Below are 21,818 nucleotides of genomic sequence, written 5' to 3'. Positions count from 1 at the left end.
CTTGTATAAAAGCTTAGTAGATTTGTGACACAGGATCTCCCTTTCGAGTCCTAATTGCTTTTCTGTAATTATCTTTTCATCTTCTAAATACTGTACTCATGTCTTTAATTACAATTTCACAAAGCTTGCTTTGTTAGTGACACTGGTCTATAATCTAATGGCTCCATTTTATTTTCCCTTTTGTATATTGGCACTATGTTAGCTCTTTTCCATTCCCTTGGTACTTTTCCTTCTTTTAATGAGCTGTTGATTATATGGGTTCCTTCATTTGTTTTCTGCATTCTTTTAATATCCATCCATTTATTTGATCTGGTCTCATAGCTTTTCTAACATCCAGCTCTTCCAGCAGTTTCTTAACTTCTTGTCTCTTTACTTGTATCTCCTGGATTCCCTCATTCTGTGATACCACTTTCAGTGTCACAAAATTAGTTTCCTTTGTAAACACAGACTGAAAACTCTCATTCATTAGTTCACTATCTCCTCAGTAGTTTCATAAATTCTTCCTTCTCTTTTTAACTTCCTTATGTCACTTCCTATGAAGGAGGAGGCAGTAGACACCTGCTGAAACAATAATTACTCCCAGTGAGGTCTAAAGCACTGTTCAGGGGGTGCTGTGAACTTATCATTAAACCCAGCTGTGACCTCACTGAATGTTTCCCTTTGTGTCTCACAACACAAGGGGGCAGTCACAGCCTGCCCTCTAAAGACAACTCTCTTCCTCCACACAAAACTACAAGCACCTAATAACATACACACCCTTCACTCAAAAATTCTAAAATCATCATGGCGACTCCTACACCAGCCTCAAAGTCCCCATCTGGGGAGGGGACCATAAATCTCCCCAGGTAGGACTGCCTTTCTGTCGACGACCCGAAGTGTCTTGACACCTCCCTCAACTTTTTCTTCATTAACTTCTGCAACATTCGCAGTCTAAGATCTAATTTTCAATCTGTAGAACACCACCTCTCTTCTTCTAAACCTCATCTTCTTTTCCTCACTGAAACTCAGATGTCTGAGGCAACTGACAGTAGCCCCTTTTCTGTTCCCTCCTACTTTCTCTATCTTCATTTTCAATCCAAAGCTGGATGCAACGTTTATGTGCGCAATGACTTAATCTGCTCTCGTGCCCACGCTCTTGAATCTTCCGAGTTTTCTACCATCTGGCTACGACTACAGAGTCACTCTCATACTAAATTTATCTGTGCTGTATACCTCTCACCTAACTCCTCTGACTATAAGAAATTCTTTGACTACTTAACTTCCAAAGTGGAGCACATTCTGACCCTCTTCCCTTTTGCAGAGATCTCCGTTCTTGGAGACTTCAATGTTCACCACCAGCTTTGGCTTTCCTCTCCCTTCACTGACCATCCTGGTGAACTAGCCTACAACTTTGCTATCCTCCATGACCAAGAGCAATTGGTGCAACACCCTACTCATATTCCTGACCATCCTGGAGATACGCCCAACATTCTTGAGCTTTTCCTGACCTCTAATCCTTCTGCTTATGCTGTCACCCTTTCTTTTCCATTGGGTTCCTCCGATCACAATCTCATATCTTTATCTTGTCCTATCGCTCCAATCCCTCCTCAGGATCTCCCTAAGCAAAGGTGCCTCTGGCGTTTTGCCTTTGCTAGTTGGGGGGACCTGAGGAGGTGTTTTGCTGATTTTCCTTGGAATGACTACTGCTTCCGTGTCAGAGACCTGTTTTTGTGTGCTGAGCGCATAACAGAGGTGATAGTGTCTGGCATGGAGGCGTACATTCCTCACTCTTTTTCTCATCCTAAACCTTCTAAACCTTAGTTTAACACAGTTTGTTCTTGTGCTATACATGATAAAGAGGTGGCCCACAAAAAGGTACTTAAGCCTTCCATCACCAGAATCTCATGCACTTTATATTTCTGCCCGGAACCATGCCAAGTCTATTCTCCAACTAGCCAAAAACTCCTTCATTAACAGAAAATGTCAAAACCTTTCAAGATACCTCTCCTCGTGACTTCTGACATCTAGCCAAAAATATCTCCAATAACTTTGCTTCTTCTTCTTTCCCTCCTCTATTTCAACCAGATGGCACCACTGCTAACACATCTATTTCTAAAGCTGAACTCTTCGCTCAAACCTTTGCTAAAAACTCTACCTTGGACGATTCTGGGCTTGTTCCTCCCTCAACTCCACCCTCTGACTACTTCATGCCACGTATTAAAATTCTTCGCAATGATGTTTTCCATGCCCTTCCTGGCCTAAACCCTCGGAAGGCTTATGGACCTGATGGGGTCCCTCCTATTGTGCTCCGAAACTGTGCCTCTGTGCCTGCACCTTGCCTAGTCAAACTCTTTCAGCTGTCTGTCAACATCTACCTTTCCTTCTTGCTGGAAGTTTGCCTACATTCAACCTGTTCCTAAAAAGGGTGACCGTTCTAATCCCTCAAACTATCGTCCTATTGCTTTAATTCCCTGCCTATCTAAAGTTTTTGAATCTATCCTCAACAGGAAGATTCTTAAACATCTATCACTTCACAACCTTCTATCTGATCGCCAGTATGGGTTCCGTCAAGGCCGCTCTACTGGTGATCTTCTGGGTTTCCTTACTGAGTCTTGGTCATCCTCTTTTAGAGATTTTGGTGAAACTTTTGCTGTTGCCTTGGACATATCAAAAGCTTCTGATAGAGTCTGGCACAAAGCTTTGATTTCCAAACTACCCTCCTACGGTTTCTATCCTTCTCTCTGTAACTTCATCTCAAGTTTCCTTTCTGACCGTTCCATTGCTGCTGTGGTAGACGGTCACTGCTCTTCTCCTAAATCTGTTAACAGTGGTGTTCCTCAGGATTCTGTCCTGTCACCCACTCTCTTCTTATTATTCATTAATGATCTTCTAAACCAAACTTCTTGTCCTATCCACTCCTACGCTGATGATACCACCCTGCACTTTTCCACGTCTTTTCATAGACATCCAACCCTTCAGGAGGTAAACATTTCACGCAGGGAAGACACAGAACGCTTGACTTCTGATCTTTCTAAAATTTCTGATCGGGGCAGAGCAAACTTGGTATTGTTCAATGCCTCAAAAACTCAATTCCTCCATCTATCAACTTGACACAACCTTCAGGCAACTATCCCCTCTTCTTTAATGACACTCAACTGGCCCCCTCTTCTACACTGAACATCCTCGGTCTGTCCTTTACTTATAATCTGCACTGGAGACTTCACATCTCATCTACAGCTAAAACAGCTTCTATGAAGTTAGGCGTTCTGAGATGTCTCCGCCAGTTTTTCTCATCCCCTCAGCTGCTAACTCTGTACAAGGGCCTTATCTGTCCATGTATGGAGTATGCTTCACATGTCTGGGGGGAGTTCCACTCATACTGCTCTTCTAGACAGGGTGGAATCAAAAGCTTTTCGTCTCATCAACTCCTCTCTTCTAACTGACTGTCTTCAGCCTCTCTCTCACCGCCACAATGTTGCATATCTAGTTGTCTTCTACCGCTATTTTCATGCTAACTGTTCTTCTGATCTTGCTAACTGCATGCCTCCCATCCTCCTGCGGCCTCGCTGCACAAGACTTTCTTCTTTTTCTCACCCCTATTCTGTCCACCTCTCTAACACAAGAGTTAACCAGTATTCTCAATCATTCATCCCTTTCTCTGGTAAACTCTGGAACTCCCTGCCTGCTTCTGTATTTCCACCTTCCTATGACTTGAATTCCTTCAAGAGGGAGGTTTCAAGACACTTATTCATCAATTTTTGACCACTGCTTTGACCCTTTTATGGGACTGGTATTTCAGTGGGCATATTTTTTTATTGGATTTTTGTTGCCCTTAGCCAGTGTCCTTCCTACATAAAAAAAAAAAATAGTTTCATTTTCCTACTTAGTATCTGTAGAAGAGTTTGGGCTCTTCCTTGCATTTTCTTTCTTCTTCTCTACTTATCCCATATTTATTCCTTGCCTTTCTGTACTCTTTCTCTAATATTTCCATTCAGTTGTCTAATCATTTTCTTCCATGCATTGTCCTTTTCCTTTTTTGCTTCTACATACCTGGCACTATACCATTCATACTTCCCAATTTTCACTTTATAACTTGCACCTCCTCTCAATACTTGCTCAAAAATACCTCATATTTTTCTTGCACTACCTTACCTTCCCAGAGCTCTTTCCAGTTAATTTTTCCATAAAATTTACTAAGCTCAGCAAAGTTTGCCTTTGCATAGTTGTCTCCCATCTCTGTAGTGTTCTTTCCTGTGCAACACTTTTTCCTCCTGTAGTACTATTTTTATTGTCACACAATCGCTTCTTCCCAGTGGACTCAGATAATGTATACTCGATCTACTTTCTGGGGTTTTCATAAACACTAAGTCCAACTGTGATGGTTCTTCTCCTTTGCATCCTGTATGTTTGTTCACCCACTGTCTCACTGTATTCACCATCATGGTTTGTATAAGTTCTTCATTCCATGACCAACAATTTCTTTCACTTCCACCTCCTCCCAGTTAATTTCTTTAGTGTTGAAGTCAAATACTAAAAACACTTTGTTACTTTTCCTTATCATTTCCTCTAAACTACTTCTTGTTTCTAGTTGCATAATTTTATATCTATTGGTCTCCCATCCATTAAATTTTGGCAGTATGTACATCACAATAACTTTCCTTTTTTCACTTCTTTGATCTTAATCACAAGACTCAAAGTTTCTGCCAGTCCATCACCATATTCCACTTCCTCAACAACAATATCCTTTTTTACCAATATCATCACTCCTCCTTCCTTTTCCTTTTCTGTCTCTCCTCCATGTGCTATATCCTTCCTTTGCAAATCTCAACTTTATTTCCTCTTTTAATTTGGTTTCTGTTAAACATACCACTTCTGGTTTATTGTTCTTTAGGTAGTCTTTAAGTTCCAATAGGCTTGACACCAAACCATCTATATTTGTATACATAATTTTCAAACTTCTGTTTGGTGATCTTCCAGGGCATCTTTGTGCCACCACTTCCTCACTTTCATGTCCATAACTTTTCAAAAGAATCTCCTCGCTTGTTCCTGTGTTCTCTCCTTGTTTTTTGACTGGGCCTCTACTCTCAACTCTTTCAATTCTCTCTTCTTTGTTCATGTCTCTTTTTATCCACATTTTTCTCATTCCTTCTACTTTAGCCAATATTCCTGTTCTTTGTAAGACATGTTTTGCTGCTTTTTGTGACATGAATCTTATTTTCATTGATTGGTCTTGTTGCATTTCCAATGTATTTTCTGATCCTATATACCTCTTCAATTTGTTTGACTATTCCCTCTCCTTCCTGGCCACTTCTGCTATAATTTCCTTTGTTCTTTTTCACTTCTTTCTCTTTAGCTATTTTCATAGGTAGGTTCTTCTCCTCGACCCCAAATACATCATCATCTTTCTCTGTACCATGTCTCTCACAAGATTACTTTATTCATTTGTTATTTTAATCACTTGCTTTCCCATATCCTTATTGTGTTCCTGCTGCTGTTGCCTTATTATCTCCTCCATATTCACCTTTCATTGTTCTCTCTCTTCTTTTAAATTTTTTTACTTCCTTTGTCACTAACTCTTTTACTGTGTGTGTGAGTGTGTGTGTGTGTTTACCCAATTGTATTGTACAAGGAATGAGCCAAATCTCATTTTGTCCTGTCTCCATATCCATATTTATCCAATTTCTCTTTAAACATGTGTACACTCTTTCTTTAAATCATTCCAGACTTCGATAGTTCAAAACAGAAAGCTGTATTTCTTGGTGTCACTCAAACATCCACTCTTGTGTGTGTGTGTGTGTGTGTGTGTGTGTGTGTGTGTGTGTGTGTGTGTGTGTGTGTGTGTGTGTGTGTGTGTGTGTGTGTGTGTGTGTGTGTGTGTGTGTGTGTGTGTGTCATAAACAAGGATTAGACTCCTATACTTAAAATAAATACATACATGTTGCAAACAATATGAAACTGGCATTATCATATTTATTCAGCTTACTTTATGGAGCTCTAGATCTTACCTTCTTCTTAGCAGCTTTTTTCTGTTTGGAGGTGGGATCCATAGCTGACACAAGAAGTTTGATTGTGAAGTATGATGCAGCAGTGGCGAAGGCCAGACGCACCAACAGAGAGAGCACCTCCCCACGCCCCAGCTCTCCTCGTTCCATGGCTGCCGCTAGAGTTAACACCATCAGCCACCACCACGTCCTGACAAGATCCACACAGTGACCATAAACAACCATGCCTAACCAAGCTGCAATGAAGTGTGAAAATACAGAAGCAAACATCAACAACTTAAATTTGAACTAAAACTGGAAACTCCCTCCCATGACATTGGAGAGAAAGTGAACCACAACTCTATTCTGTTTCTTTATGCACATGTAATATAGGCTATGGATCTATTTAGTTTAAACTCATACCATCAAAGAATCACAAAACTGTATTTTCCATCATGTAAGACAGTTTTTAATTGAAAGTATCTAAAAAAATTAATAATAAATAAATAAATAAATAAATACATAATTAATTACTCTGCATCCGATATACTGATTGTTTGGAAGAAGTAACTTTAATTAAAAGACACCCCTCATTGCCCCTGGTGCCCTACACAGCCAGAAACTCCAGAATACTCCCTGCTACACTATCCTCCTTCTTACCTGGTGGACTTCCTGACCCTTACCACCATGGGCAAATAAATAAATAAATAAATAAATAAATAAATAAAATGAATAAATAAATAAATAAATAAATAAACAATGATAATAATAATAATAATAATAATAATAATAATAATAATAATAATAATAATAATAATAATATAAATAAATAAATAAATAAATAAATAAATAAATAAATAAATAAATAAAGTAAATAACACAAGCTAGATGGTGCATCATATGCAGCAAATTAGAAATATTTGTATAGTTTTTACCCAAGAAAATCTGAGAGAGCTCTTTTAAATGTACAAAGATTAGAGATGGAAACAATTAATTGAGTTAGAGCATTCCATAGCCTAACGTGTCTGTTGATGAAACTCTTTAATTACACTCTAACTGGGTTCTTGTATGAGCAATTTTATATTGATGTCCCCTTGTACTTACATGAAGTGGTCTCATAAAAAACATTACTTGGCTCTAATGTACAATTCTTATGAAAAATTTTCCAATATTTTATAGATCAGTGCAAATAAATCTACCATAAACAGGGAAAAGATTGAGTGATTTCATTCTCTCTGAGTACTCATGTGTCCCAGATCCTAAACTCTTTTAGTCCATCATCACTTGTTACAACCAGGTTTACCCCCTCTCATGGCTGCCACTAATTCGGGTCAGCCTCCCTAAGTCACCTCCTATGTGAGTAGCTCCATGGAAGACTGATCCAAGCACCACGGGCCACCAGACCCTGATTTTGCACACAACCACCCACCCTGATTTTGCACACAACCACCCACCAGGAATTACTTGGCTCTAATGCTTCCTGCACCGCCTAGTTGGAGCTGGATTCGTCTCTTTCTGAGTTAACATGGTTGAAATTGTTATACAATACAAGATACTTTTGGCATAATGGACTTGGCCTGCCCAGGTTTAGGTGATTCTGGAAGAGAATGATCCAAGCTGTGCTGAGACAGCAACCAGCCAATGAGCACGTTGGAAGGGATGGCGTATTTGTGACATCAAGGGCAGTGAGTCAACAGCGTGGAGCACGAGTCTGTGACATAGTACAGACGATACACAGATTAAGGTATAATACCTGAATGGACAACCACCCACATGCAACAAAGTATTATAAGCTCTGGCTAAGCAACAACATATCTACTATCTTCCATAAGACAGACTCCCACTTCCTATAAAATTGGTGGAAATCCGGGAAGAACGTAGACACCTTTAGCCTATTGCAAATTATGATATAATCCTCTAATTCCAGGCAAGAACAGATGCGAGCCTAGACATTAGTAGCATCTGATAACCATGTGACACACAGACATGCACAACAGAACCACAAGAGACTGCACTTAGCCAAGAAAATGGGGGAGAGAATCGATCCTGCTCCTATCAAAAATACTATGCACACTGATGCAACCAGACAAGACTGCACAGAACAACCATCTCTAACACAGGAGCAGCTGGAATTCGAGTTACAAATGCTCTCTCTCTCTCAGATATCAGGCTTCTTCCTGAGTCTGACCTACCATATGGTATGGTATGTAATAATAATAATGGGCATTATAAAGCAAGCCCTCAATTATAAAAGATATAACCTTCCCTAAATACACCTTCACTTGGACTCTCTGATCAGCAGTCCTTCTCTCTCAAATTTCACTGGCTACTAACCAAGGCAGGAAGGGATCCACACTGCTGGAAACATGCATAAGGGGGAGTGGGGGGCAGTGAAGGGTTGGCTGTGGGAAGCTCCTCACTCTTATTGCTCTTCAGAGACTGTTATCTTTCAAAAATTATTGTGAGGAAACTACAAGGGCTGGAGAGATTCTGATTACTCTAAAGACAAGACAAACTCTTTAACTATATGTGTGACTCAACATGAGAGAACAAAAGAAAGTAGGGAAATTTAATTTGGGAAGGAAAGTAACTATTCTTTGAAGATTTAAAGTAAACTGGGTGAGGGCAGGGAGGCACTTATCACACCTCAGGCATCTGCTGCTTTTTCTCACTCTCTCCTCTTTCTTCTCACATTCTCTCTACTTCTCTTCTTTCTATTTTGCTGCATGCAACACAATGTACCAACTCCAGAGCAATTAGGTCCTTTGTATACTCTGTGTTATAAAGGCATAACATATAATCTAATATTGTCCTGGTTTGGACATGCCCTGCACTGTGTCCACCTTCAGAAATATTTTGGTGGGACTTCATGGTGGCATCCCCCTGCTATCCACCTTAATGTCTCCCAGCAGTCAATGTCCAGCCTTGCCTCGGGTTGGACACTGGTGGGCTGGTGTTCTCTGTATCACCAGTTATTATTAATATACAGCAGCCTAGTACCTCTGTCTTTCTCTGGCACATCCTAACAGCATACAAACAATCTAGAATTCACCTAGAATATAATGGTGGCTGCATGGCATGGAGATATGTCTGCTTGTCCTGGCTGATACCCACATCCATGCACCGCTCCAGCAGCCAGCTATCTCGTCGCTTCAGCCTCTGTTGCTGCCTTGGCCGTTATTCTGAACCACCTGCTACTGCTATGTAAGCTACCATGTCTACAGTGCCTTCTTCAGCTGCTTCAGGGCCTCTGTCAAACTTTCTACAGCCTGCCTGCTGATCAGCCTGTGTTCCTGTAGGACTTTAAGATGTCACTGACACATCTTGCCAGCTGTAGCTACTGTTCCTATCGTTTCAAGACTGGACTCTTCAAGCCATCACCAGTGCATCTCGATTGCTTTAGTGCTGCTGTTCATGTCACTTCAAGACTTTGGATTTCTCAGCCTTCAGTCTTCGTTTCAATAATGCATCATCAACTGCTTTAGTGCTGCTATTCCCATGCTTCAAACCTTTGGACTTCTCAGCTGTCAGCCTTCACTTCAATACTGCATCATCAACTGCTTTAGTGCTGCTGTTCCCATCACTTCAAGACTTTGGATTTCTCAGCCATCAGTCTTTGCTTCAGTACTGCATCATCGACTCCTTTAGCACTGCTGTTCCCATAGCTTCAAGACTTTGGATTTCTCAGCTGTCAGTCTTCACATCATCACCATGCACATCATTAGTACAGTGCAGTGAAGTGCAGTGTTATTTTTGCAATTTATTTGGCATAGAAATGTTATTTTTTTCATTTGAGATACTCTGTGATGTCAGTATGTTACTTCTTTTGTGACTTACACAGATAAGCACGATTTACACATTTCATGTTCTTTTCTCATTATTTTTTGTATACACAAATATATACATTTATTTATTTATTTTATGTGACCTGCATGTCACTCATATGTATTGTGAGATGTGTAGCCGAGGATTGTCCCAGTTTGGACACACATTCCCACAATGTGTCTATCTTCGGACACATTTTGGCAGGACTTTACAGTGGCATCTTCCTGCTACCCGCCTTATTGTCTCCCAGCAATCAGAGTCCAGTCTTGCCTCAAGATGGATGCTGGTGGGCTGGTGTTATTAATATACAGCAGGCTACTACCTGTCTTTATCTGGCACATCCTAGTAGCACTCCAGAGCATTGCAGCATACAAACAATCTAGAATTCAACTAGAACAATATAGGACGAACATGAGAAACAAACAGCTACCATAAATGTTGGACTACAATTGACTGTAGATCTGAACAAGTTATTAGAAGTTCACCTGCCTTATTAACATTTGTAATGTGATGATGGAGCTTTAATGGTATATTGTAACTCTAAGATCAGTGACTATAATTTGCATGGGGATAGATGTGCTATCTATATAATGCACATTGTTTCTCAATATATTTTCTTTATCCAAGAATTTCCTTTGAAATCTTAACACTACTGACTTACAAGTATTCATTTTCAAACCCCATGATGCTGAAATGCAACATAAAAATCAACATCATCCTAACAGGAAACCACATCCTCTAAAATACTCTCATGGCAACTGATTCTTATCTTTAAACAGAGCTTCAAATCATCAGCAAATATTTAATATGATGATGCTATTCCATCCACGACAAAGTTTAATAAATAGTAAGAATAACAAGGGGCCTATGGTCTGACAATTTTGAATTGAGCACCTAGGTGTTGTCCTTTCTGTGGATTCCCCGGCATGCGGCTCTGCCACACTTATACCAAGACACACCTCATATCAGGTATTTCCTACCTCAAAATTAAATGGTCTTGTAGTATATATACACTGTCATGCCCCAAAAAAGTTAAGTTAGTGTATTTTATTTTATTTCTTTATTTTACTGGCATTGTTTTTTTTGCAAACACCACAATACTCGGCAACATTTCCTCCAGGTATTGTCACATCTCCATGGGTGACCAAGTGAGGTCACATGGTCAAAGTGACCGTGTTAATCCATGGTCACTTCCTCTTGCCCCACCAGCCAGCATGGAAGCTACCTTTTCTACTCTCTCGTCAACACACCCAAAAAAAAGAGCTTACTTATTCAGTAAATAAGTATTTTTTGAAAGAAAAAGGCTAATAGGGGGTCATTACTTGACCCTTCAAGAGCTGATGCCTGAACAGTGAAAACCATCAATGGTTGGTGTGGTAAAAAGTCGAAACTAAAGAAAAAAATATGACATCATAGTTTAAGGGAAATATCTTATCTTAAAGGAAACCTATCACATTTAAATGAAATGCACAATGGAGAGAGAGAGAGAGAGAGAGAGAGAGAGAGAGAGAGAGAGAGAGAGAGAGAGAGAGAGAGAGAGAGAGAGAGAGAGAGAGAGAGAGAGAGAGAGAGGTGGCATGTGGAGAGCGAGGTTATTAGCGATACATAGGCTCTAATCTGATAATTGCCTAGTACAAGGTTTAGTAGCGCCACAGGCCAGGGAATCCCCAGAAAGGACAACGCCTAAGTGCTCAATTCAAAATGGTCAGCCCACAGTACAGAGCCTTGGGGCACTCCACTGAGCCCTTCCTTGTGAGCACTGACCCTGTGATTTACTATTACTGTTAAAAATCTCTAATCCATTCCAACAATTTCCCCCTTACCCCATTCACATACAATTTATCAATCAATATGTCCTGGTATACCAAATCAAATGCCTTAGTATAGTCAAAAATATCAAATTAACATTTAAAACCTTCATTCACCCAATTAGTTATATCATTATAGGTAATAACTGATCTTCTGTAGATCTTCCTGGCCTGAAATCAAATTGAACTAAGTTTAATAAATCATTATTATTACCACTCCCATGGCACTGCTCTCTTCCACTCACTAGTATCACTACCTCCACAGACAAACATCAAAAAACTTCCTGGGTGACTCTCAGTACCCCCACCTGATCAAGGTGGGTCCTGGTCATTTTGCCCATAACATCCAAACTGGTGAATGGCCAAATCTTAACAACATCCAGCCTAAATTGTATGACCTAAACAATTTCAAACTTCATGAAGATGATGTTGCTGAAGTTTCGTTCAAAGTTAGATCATGGAATATAATATCCTCGTTTTAAAGTTGGATGACACTGAAGTTTTGTTCGAAGTTACATCATGGAATAAAATATCGTCATATTAAAGTTGGATGTCATTAAAGAAAAAAAAAATCAAGAGAGAGAGAGAGAGAGAGAGAGAGAGAGAGAGAGAGAGAGAGAGAGAGAGAGAGAGAGAGAGAGAGAGAGAGAGAGAGAGAGAGAGAGTGTTAGGAAATTATTTTTCATCTCCACTTAAATACCTAAAGACCACTTTCTTAAAACTGATAATCATAACAACGGATTATGAATTAATTTGCCGCAACAACGTGGTGATACGTCGCCAGCAAATCTCACCATCAGGAAAGCAGATATCTCTAAATTCGACGTTCATGTGATTACGAAGCATCAATGTATTTTCACGTCTCCAGTTTACATAAAGAGATGGGCAAGAGGGTTTATTTAAGTGCCAGTGACGATTGAAAAGTCTTTCCCGAAGGTCAATCTTTGGCACCCCTCGTCATAACAGGTCATGGTATGGTCTGGCGTCGTCTGCTGTCTACTATACTGTACGCTCTTCCTTACCTTTACCTACACAATGTATTTGCCCTTGCTGCCTGTATTCAACGGGACTCAGCGTCACGACTACAGTTCTTCACACGTAAGCAACACCCAATAGCGCCAATAAATGTTATCAATAATCCCGTAGAGATATTGTTCAGTAGCCGGACGTAAACACTGCCGCGCGTGAGGCACTGGCCCGTCTTGGCACCCGTGTGGTCTGCTCACCATTCCCATAATTTTCCTTGATTCCCATCTAAACATGTAATGTACATTAGGTGTATGCGATATATATATATATAATAAAATAACCTATATTATATAATGATAAATGAACAAAAGATTTTTATAATGAATGCTGCTGAAATTACTCTCGTATTTCAATCAGTATCACACCGTATTTTATTTAATATATATTTACTTATTTATTGATGCTGTTTAATTTTCTTGATATTGCTTATTATTGAATACTTCCGTGCATTCTTTTATTAGATTATGTTGTGAAATTCTAATCAGCTGTTGAGTTCTGTCGTCTGCTGCTAGCCATCGAGAATGTCGAGTGATACACTATAGCAAACTGTAATTACTAATTGAGTGCTTCCAAGAGTTCATTACAAGTGTTTTATTTCAACTAGATAACCGTTCAGCAAATATACTGAGAAAAAGCCTGCAATTCCGTTCTGCACTCCAGTTATTCAAAGTACATAATTATTTTGAGGCCTGATAATTTCGCGGGTGATGCTTACTGAAATATGTAATTCCAAAATTTCTCGGGGAGAAAAAGGCAGATACGAAATTATGTTGTGGTTTGATTGTTAAGTACAGCAGATAGCAATGTATTCAATACCAAGTGAATTTTGTGGTTATAAGTACTAAATTACTAAGCGCACAGAATAGATAACACGCTAGTTTTGGCCCAATATTAAATGAATTTGTGTATTTTAAGTGAAGAAAAATAAATAAAAATAATAATAATAGTCAATGATAAATAAATAAATATTAATAACTTAGTAACAAAGAAACTTAGTTTCTTGAGAGTATGGAAAAACAAATATTATCTGAAAGCAACCTGAATTTATGCAATGTATAATTTTCTCAAGTATTACCCACGATGTACTGTATATTATTTTTGTACTATAGTGGTTGCCCACCTTCACCTGGGGCACAGCCTTTATTATAACTTTACTAAAAATAAAATAAAATTAATAAAAAAAATAAATAAAAATAAAAATTACAGTAAGTTAACCCATTAACAAATTTCTCAGTTAAAAAAAATATGAAGAGGGCATTAATTATAGTGCTGGCAAATGAGAGATCCCTGGGATCTACTGGGATCAGACCAATGTTGTCTGGAAAAAAATAAATAAATAGATAAAAAAAAATAAAGTGCCCAAATAAAAGGGAAACTAAACATGGAGGGTAGAAAAGGAGGTTTAAGTAGATCAATTTTGTGCCTGTAAATATCATTAATTAATGTAAAAGTAGGAAAGATAGTATTAATGGACCTAGGCCTTAGGCAGGAAAGGTTGATTCAACTTCACTTGGGCCTTGGTGATTGATGTGGTTAAGTTTGCAAAGAGGTGTGTACCCTTGAGTCTCTGTGTAATGCCTCATGTTTTAAAAACCTTGGGAAACCCTGACAAGACACTTAAGGTATTATCAATTAATTCAAAAGTGATTTCCAAGTTCCTTGGCTTTAAATAAATTCAATTGTTTCAAAATATAAGTTCAAGTGGTCATAATAGTACTTCAGTTACAATGTAGAAATAGCATGACTTGTCAAAATTCCTGAAGCAGATCTTGATATTTTATTATTTTTGCAATAGAGATTTTTCTTTTATTAGACTCCAAAAAACTAACCTAGAGAGAGAGAGAGAGAGAGAGAGAGAGAGAGAGAGAGAGAGAGAGAGAGAGAGAGAGAGAGAGAGAGAGAGAGAGAGAGAGACCAACTGGGCACTGGTGCTCCTACTAGTGTTGGATGGATGACATCCATCTTGGCCTATCTATCTCTCTGATGCATCAGAGAGATAGGCATCAGAGAAATAGGTAAGGCCTTTACCCACAAGAGGGTGCCTATGGCAGAATAATATCTAACTCTCCCTATCTGAAAATTCCCTTCTTGCTTATTCAAACTCTTGGTCTTTACTAACAACTTCCATACATGTCCTTTACCTGATATATCTTCCAAGTGGTTTTCCTCTTCTTATTAGCTTTCTTTACAAATTCTTTCTCTTCATCTCCTTAATAAGGCCATACCATCTCAGTGTTCCTTTTCATCTATTCAACCACTCAACAGTTTATGCCACTTGCACAAGTGCTCATACTACATCTCTCATACACATTCTTATTGCTCTCAACCTTCTATCTTCAACTCCACACATTCTTCTCTCTCTTATTTTCCTGTCCTTTTTGCCTTGTTTACCTAGCACTGTTTCCAGATACACTTAAATCACCTCCATTCACTCTCCTCCTATTAACTAGCTTACACCTGCTGGCATACTCATCCTGAGTTATCCTAAAATCACACACCTTTTCTCTCCTCTCAAAGACCATCACCTTACTTTTCCCAACATTCACCTTCAGTTTCTGTCTCACACACATCCTATGGAAATTATCCACCACTCTGTTAGTAAACACACTGTCATCTGCACACAGAAATTTTACCACAGCCTATCTTACTCCATTCTGTTTCAGTTTTGCACCAACATTTCCTACTTTCTCTTTTATTTCCCACATACAGCTATCCATAGAAACATTAAACAACCATGGAGACATCACACATCCCTGTCTTACCCCTCTTCCTACAGCAAAACTCTCTCCTTGCTATCCCTCTACTTATACACACACACACACACACACACACACACACACACACACATGAAAATAAGACTAAATTCACAACAAGCAGCAGAAGAGATACTAGAAAGAATATCCAAACTAAATAAGCAGAAAATTGCAAATATATATACATTAAGAAAAACAGAAACGGAGAATGGAAAAATTGAAAGAATGTGGGAAGAGGCTAAAGGGAAAAATTAATCAAGAGCAGAAGAAAAGACTAAATTTTTTTGCAGTTTTTGGGAGACAGACTGAAGAAATGGTATGTAAAGGAAAAGGAATAAATGAATGTAAAAATAGAGAAATATAGTAAAAATGAAGGACTGAATGTGATGTATACCAACACAGAACACTGGAATTACAAGACTATTTAAAAGAAAAGAATCCGAAGGTGATGTGTTTAGTGGAAACAAAGCTAAAAGAAGAAAGTCAGACAATAACCACAATATGTGGAGAAGAGACAAGATTGGTAAAGGAGGGGAAGGTGTAATGATAATGACAAGAAAAGAGGTGAAGACAAAAATAGTCAAATATGGGGAAGGAAAGGCAGAAATAGTGAGTGTTAATTTGGGGGATGATGGAGAAATACTGACAGTAATAACAACCTATGCACCATCCAAAATGAATTCTTGGAGCAAGGAAGACTGAGAAAATAATAGAAGATACCATTCAATGTTTGAGTAAATTAATCAAAAGTAATAAAAGAGTACTATTGGTTGGTGGCTTCAACTGCAAAGAAATAAATTGGGATATGTTTGAGGCAGGAGGAAATGAGACTGCATGGGGAGAAAGATTTCTGAAGCTGACTTTAGAAAACACAATGATGCAATGGGTGGCTGAAAATACAAGATATAGGGGAGATGACAAACCAACAAAACTTGACCTAATATTAATGAAAGGAATCGACCCAACTAAAGAATTAGATATGTGTGCCTCATGGGAAAAAGTGACCATGTAATGATAGAAATAGAGACTGATAATGATGTCAGTGAAGAGGATGACAAAGAAAACAGGAGAAACTATAGGAAAGCGAATATAAATGATCTTAAGAGATTCTATGAAGAAATGGAATGGAGAAAGATGAAAAGAACGAATTATGTGCAAGATAAGTGTAACATTTATATGGAACTATATGAGACAGGAGCGAATAAAAATGTCCCACTATACAAACTTAAAGAAAAAGGAAAACAGGTATGGTTCAACGCAAGATGTGTACGAGCAAAGGAAAAAAAAAGAGACGAAGCATGGATAAAATGAAATGAAATTGAAACAAAAAAATTAAAGAAGGCTTTAAGACAGCAAGAAATGGATATGTGAAAATAAAGAGAAAGGAAGAGAAAGGATATGAAAAAGATATAGTTGAAAAGTGCAAGGACGAGCCAAAATTGTTCTACAGATTTATAAATGGAAAAATTAAACTAAAAGAAAAACTAAAAAGGTTGAAAGATGGAAGTGAAACATATGAAGACCCAAAAGACATGAATGAATTGCTAAACAAAAAGTTACAACAAGTTTTCACAGAAGAATCAGAATTTAAAGAACCACAAAATGAGAAGACAAAAAAGTAAATATGGGAAATTATATAGCAATCAAGGAAGTTTATAAAATGATGGAGGAACTGGAAGAGAGAAAAGCAACAGAACTAGATGGAGTATCAGGTTTCATTTTAAAAGAGTGCAGGAAACAGTTAACTGAACCAGTGTATGATATAATAAAGTGTTCATTATCAACTGGAAGAGTGCCTAAGGAATGGAAGAGAGCATAGTGCCAATTTATAAAAGTTGAAAGAAAGAAGAACCACTAAATTATAGACCAGTATCAATGACCAGCATAGTATTAAAGATCTGTGAAAAAGTGATAAAGAAGCAGTGGACAAAATTTCTAGAAAACCATGATATAATATCAGAAAAACAGTGTGGTTTTAGACAAAAACGATCATGTGTAATAAATTTGATGAGCTTCTATTCAAGAGTGACTGATAAAACACAGGAGAGGGATGGATGGGAAGACTGTGTGTATTTAGATAAAAAAAAAAAAAGACAAAGTTTCCCACAACAGGCTATTATGGAAACTAAAGAATGTAAGAAGATTAAATGGAAAAATGATAAACTGGATGGAAAGCTACTCAAAGGGAAGAGAAATGAGAACAGTTGTAAAAGATGTAAAATCAAAATGGAGAAAAACAGATAGTGGAGTACCACTCGGATCACTGTTAGCACCAATACTTTTCCTCATCTACATAAAATGATATGCCTGAAGGAGTAGAGTTATAAGAGTTTGGTTGCAGACAATGCAAAATTACAAAGACATATAAGAAACAATAAAGAATGAAATTCTACAAGAGGATTTGAATAAAATCTGGGACTGGTGTAAGAAATGGAAGATGGAATTTAATGTGAAAAAAATGTCATGTAATGGAAATGGGAAAAAGTGAAGAGACCAAAATGGACATATAAAATGTGAATTGAAGAAATAATAAAAACACAAGAAGAGAAAGATCTAGGAGTGATAATACAGGATAGTCAGCAGTCAGAGAAGCATGTAGAAAAGATATTTAGAAACACGTATAGAATGGTGAGAAACATTGGAACAGCATTCCACTACATGGATAAAGATATGATGAGAAAGACCAAAGCTAGAATATGCTGAATCAGTGTGGTCTCCCCACAAGAAGAAACACGTAAAAAAAAAAATAGAAAGGATACTAAGGATGGCAACAAAGATGGTTCCAAAACTGGAAGAATTAACATATGAAGACAAGTTAAACAAAATGAATCGGTCAACATTGGAACAAAGAAGAGAAAGGGGAGACTTAATAATAATTTATAAGTTGTGGAATGGAGTGGAAGAAATTGATGATGAGAAACTACTGCTAAGAGAAGTACAAATTGATGATGAGAAACTACTGCTAAGAGAAGTACAAAATACCAAATACACACGAGGCCACAGCAAAAACCTAAAAAAAGGAAGATGCTTGAATAACATAAAGAAACATAATTCCCACAGAGAAATATAGATGTATGGAACAAGCTAAGTGAGGATGTGGTATTGGCAATGAGTGTGTATAACTTTAAGGAACAATGAGGCGTGTGTAGATATGGAGACGTGATCACACTAGCATAGCTCAGGCCCTGTAAATTACAACTAGGTAATACTCACTTGCATTTTATAAAAAGCCGTAATTCCAATAATTACTTTCCTACACCATAAATCTTGATAACATCCCAAATGGCTTCCACATTTATCCTTTCATATGCTTTTTCTAGATTCATGAATGCTGCATACAACATTTCATTCTTTCCCTGGAACTTTTATTATGATTTTAATTATAAAATTCTGGTCCATATCCACACAACCTTTTTTCTTTCCTGGATGTTCCTCACTGACCTTCACCTTAGTCACATCCATCAGTCTCTCAGTCAAGATTCTCCCCATAGACTTTTCCTGCCAAACTTAGCAGATTTACCATCCCTCTATAAATACAGTATTATACTTATTCCTACAACCTATATCTTATATATAAAGTTACAGTAACTGTCTTCCTCCACTCACCTAGTATTTTTGCTTAATGCCTGATTATATATTCAGGCATCCAATCTACTACCACTTCACATCCACACTTTTAACAATTCTGCAGTTATTCCATCTATGCCTACAGTTTTGCCACACTTTTGCCTAGCTGCTACTTTATCTATCTCCTCCTAACTAATCCTTCTGTGCATAAACATTCATTCTTTACTTACTCCCATACTTGCTTACCCATACTGGACACTATTGCTTTCCCCATTGTCTTCTCATTCATTATTAATAAATTAATAACTACACCTTTTATTTATTTGTTTGTTTTCTTGTGAAAGACAGAAAATACTAACTTCTTAAATGGCAAATGATGTATATACTGAAGTTCCATAAATCAATAGACAATGTGTAAATAATGATAATCTACTTTCATCCTATGATACATACATACTTTAGTATCTTACCAGATTGCATATTTTCTTTAAATTTCACAAAAAAATAAAAGTAGTTTACAATAAAAGTTTGTTATTATGTTTCTTTGCTATTCCAGTGACATGTCATTAATGCTTTGCCAGTGTTATTGTATTAGCCAAGTAATTTCACTGCTATTGTTATTAAACATTGAAAGCCTCCCCATACTGCCATTTCATCATGTATGTACAGTAGTATATATACATATATATTGTTTGTTGTCATTTGAATGAGTGTTGCATGGTTTGGCTGGGGAAGGCTTTTGTGTTGCAAACATGTTAAGAGGCACATGCCATTTTTCACATCTGTTTTATATATTGCTGCAGCACCTTACTTTTTACAGCAAAGCACTTTATACTTACCAGTATTTGAGGCTATATTGATCTTGATAGAAAGGGCAGTAAGTAGTGTGCATGAAGTTGGAAATCCTGGAATAACAGAAGAAATGGAAGTTAATGGCTATTATACATTATCTTTTCATTTTTCACCCCTGTTGTCCATGAACCAGCCATGGTTACCCTCCTAGTATCTTAAATTCTCTTCTGATATACTGGACTTAATATGCTCCTTAAATAGAGCACAAGATATCAATATGCATTGCCTATGGGAAGTACATAATGTATTGTGATGCGAGATACATTCTCAGTCATACCTCTTAGCAAGTCCTCTTTTATTTTAGAAAGTAAATGAAGAATTACTGCTTTTCCCAAGATAACCATACCTATTAGGTAAGAGTCTTCATTAGTATTAGTGGTATGGGAGTTCTTTAAATGGTATAGGTATGTAGGTTTTTAAGTGATAGAGGGGGATGTAACAAGGGTAACAAACAAAATCTTCAGGGTCCACAATAAGGATAAGAAAAGAAATTATGGGTTTAAACTTGATAGTTAGATTTAAGAAAAAAAGATGTAGGAAGGAATTGGTTCTCAAATAGAGTGGTAGATGAATGAAATAGATTCAGTAATGAGGTTGTTAGTGCTGCATTAATAGGGAGCTTTAAAGGAATATTAGACAAATTTATAGATGAAGATGATAGATGGAAGGTTTATTTCACATTGGGTCTGCCACATGTAGGCCTGACATATTGCATCTTCCCTTATTTTCTTGTCTTATGTTCACAGGCTCAGCTAACTAATTTCCAGCTTAATGACCACCATAACAAATGCATGAGCACTTACTGATCAAAAATAAAGTTAATGGAGCAAGCATGAGATAGTGTAATTATTTGTAGATTACTTATCAAATCAAAACACTAAATAAATAGCATTATAGTTTTCGTAAAATTTTTTGCTGTACATAAATTTTTCTAATTTTGAATTATGTATTTTTCATAGAGGAGCTGAAAGATAAAATTAAAATTTAAAAGATGTTTCAAGAAACATCCCAGTGACTTATCCCAGATTTAAAGGCAAAATTTCAAGATTAAAAAAAGGACATATTTCAGTACAAAGAAAAAACTCAATCATGGCCACAATATTAAAAACACTCAAGAAGGTTGGACAACAATACCCAATTGTACGTGGGATGGCCACTTACTCTGTGTTATGGCCTACCTCCAACCTGGTGCAGCAGTCTATGGACAAAACGAGAGATAAATATGACATCATGGAGACTCTAAGATACTTGGTTCTGGGCACATTTGTCACTGCTCCAACTGTTCATGTCTGGGTGAAGCTTGCTAGCAAAATTATTAAGGGCAACACCCTGAAGCATGCTGTTCTCAAGGTAAGTTACCTGACCAACAAAAGCTTCTAAGTAATCAGGATGCTAAGTAGAATGACATCATTATAAATTAAATATGCTATCTCCTCTGCTTGCCATTAGGTCTTCCTACCGACACAGCCATAACCTAGGCTTACTCTGGTCTCATGCGGGTGAAGCAATTTCCAGGGATACCCATCATGCATGTAATGGGTTATAAGTGTATGTACTTTCAAATCACTCTGTTATTAGAGGAGCTTTATGCATAGCATTAAATTGTAGGACGATTAATCCAGTAGTTAACAACTGGCAGAAGACACAAAACATGTCAGAGCAAGGTGAGCCGAGGCAGGGTGAGTGGATCCACCATCACACTATACCACACCAACAATTTAGTGTAAAACTCACTCTGCATGTTAATATTTTTTATATGAAAAAGAGTTACTAATTGCATATAGCAGAAATTAATCATTAAAATTTGTCTATTTTCAAATTATGTCCATATAAAGTAGAAGAATAAATATGTAATACAAAATATGAACAGGTAAGTGGTAAATCTACAACCCTCCACTAATTTCTTACTGAATTTTAAACATTTTTTAACCATATGTAGTTTGAATGCATTGTCAGCTTCTTTAGTCCTGCTGCCAAGAAGGCAATTCAGTTTTTTTTTTTGTTTTTACACACACACACACACA

At 37.5% G+C, this 21,818-nt stretch overlaps 2 protein-coding genes across 9 annotated transcripts in view; one reads left to right on the top strand and one right to left on the bottom strand.

Moving 5' to 3' along the window:
• The window catches only part of LOC135104226 (outer mitochondrial transmembrane helix translocase-like), a 71,003-nt gene that overhangs the window by 40,199 nt on the left and 8,986 nt on the right, over window positions 1-21,818 (bottom strand). For 4 of the 7 annotated variants that reach the window (XM_064011368.1, XM_064011367.1, XM_064011366.1 and 1 more), the window contains exons 2-3: window positions 19,782-19,847; window positions 5,985-6,171 (exon numbers count right to left, since the gene is read on the bottom strand). In XM_064011368.1, the coding sequence (XP_063867438.1) occupies window positions 5,985-6,171; window positions 19,782-19,834 (240 nt within the window). In that variant the 5' untranslated portion in view covers window positions 19,835-19,847. Of the gene's footprint in view, window positions 1-5,984; window positions 6,172-12,615; window positions 12,811-19,781; window positions 19,848-21,818 lie in introns of those variants that run through there. The other 3 variants (XM_064011369.1, XM_064011370.1, XM_064011371.1) reach the window with 3 other exon arrangements.
• The window catches only part of LOC135104227 (PXMP2/4 family protein 4-like), a 12,390-nt gene continuing 3,664 nt past the window's right edge, over window positions 13,093-21,818 (top strand). Inside the window, exons 1-2 of one of the 2 annotated variants that reach the window (XM_064011372.1) lie at window positions 13,093-13,170; window positions 20,754-21,144. In XM_064011372.1, coding sequence (XP_063867442.1) covers window positions 20,884-21,144 — 261 coding nt within the window. In that variant the 5' untranslated portion in view covers window positions 13,093-13,170; window positions 20,754-20,883. The remainder of the gene's footprint in view (window positions 13,171-20,753; window positions 21,145-21,818) is intronic. The other variant, XM_064011373.1, reaches the window with a different exon arrangement.

This window comes from Scylla paramamosain, chromosome 10, assembly GCF_035594125.1.
Source record: "Scylla paramamosain isolate STU-SP2022 chromosome 10, ASM3559412v1, whole genome shotgun sequence".
NCBI lineage: Eukaryota > Metazoa > Arthropoda > Malacostraca > Decapoda > Portunidae > Scylla > Scylla paramamosain.
This window is presented reverse-complemented; position numbering and strand designations above follow the sequence as displayed.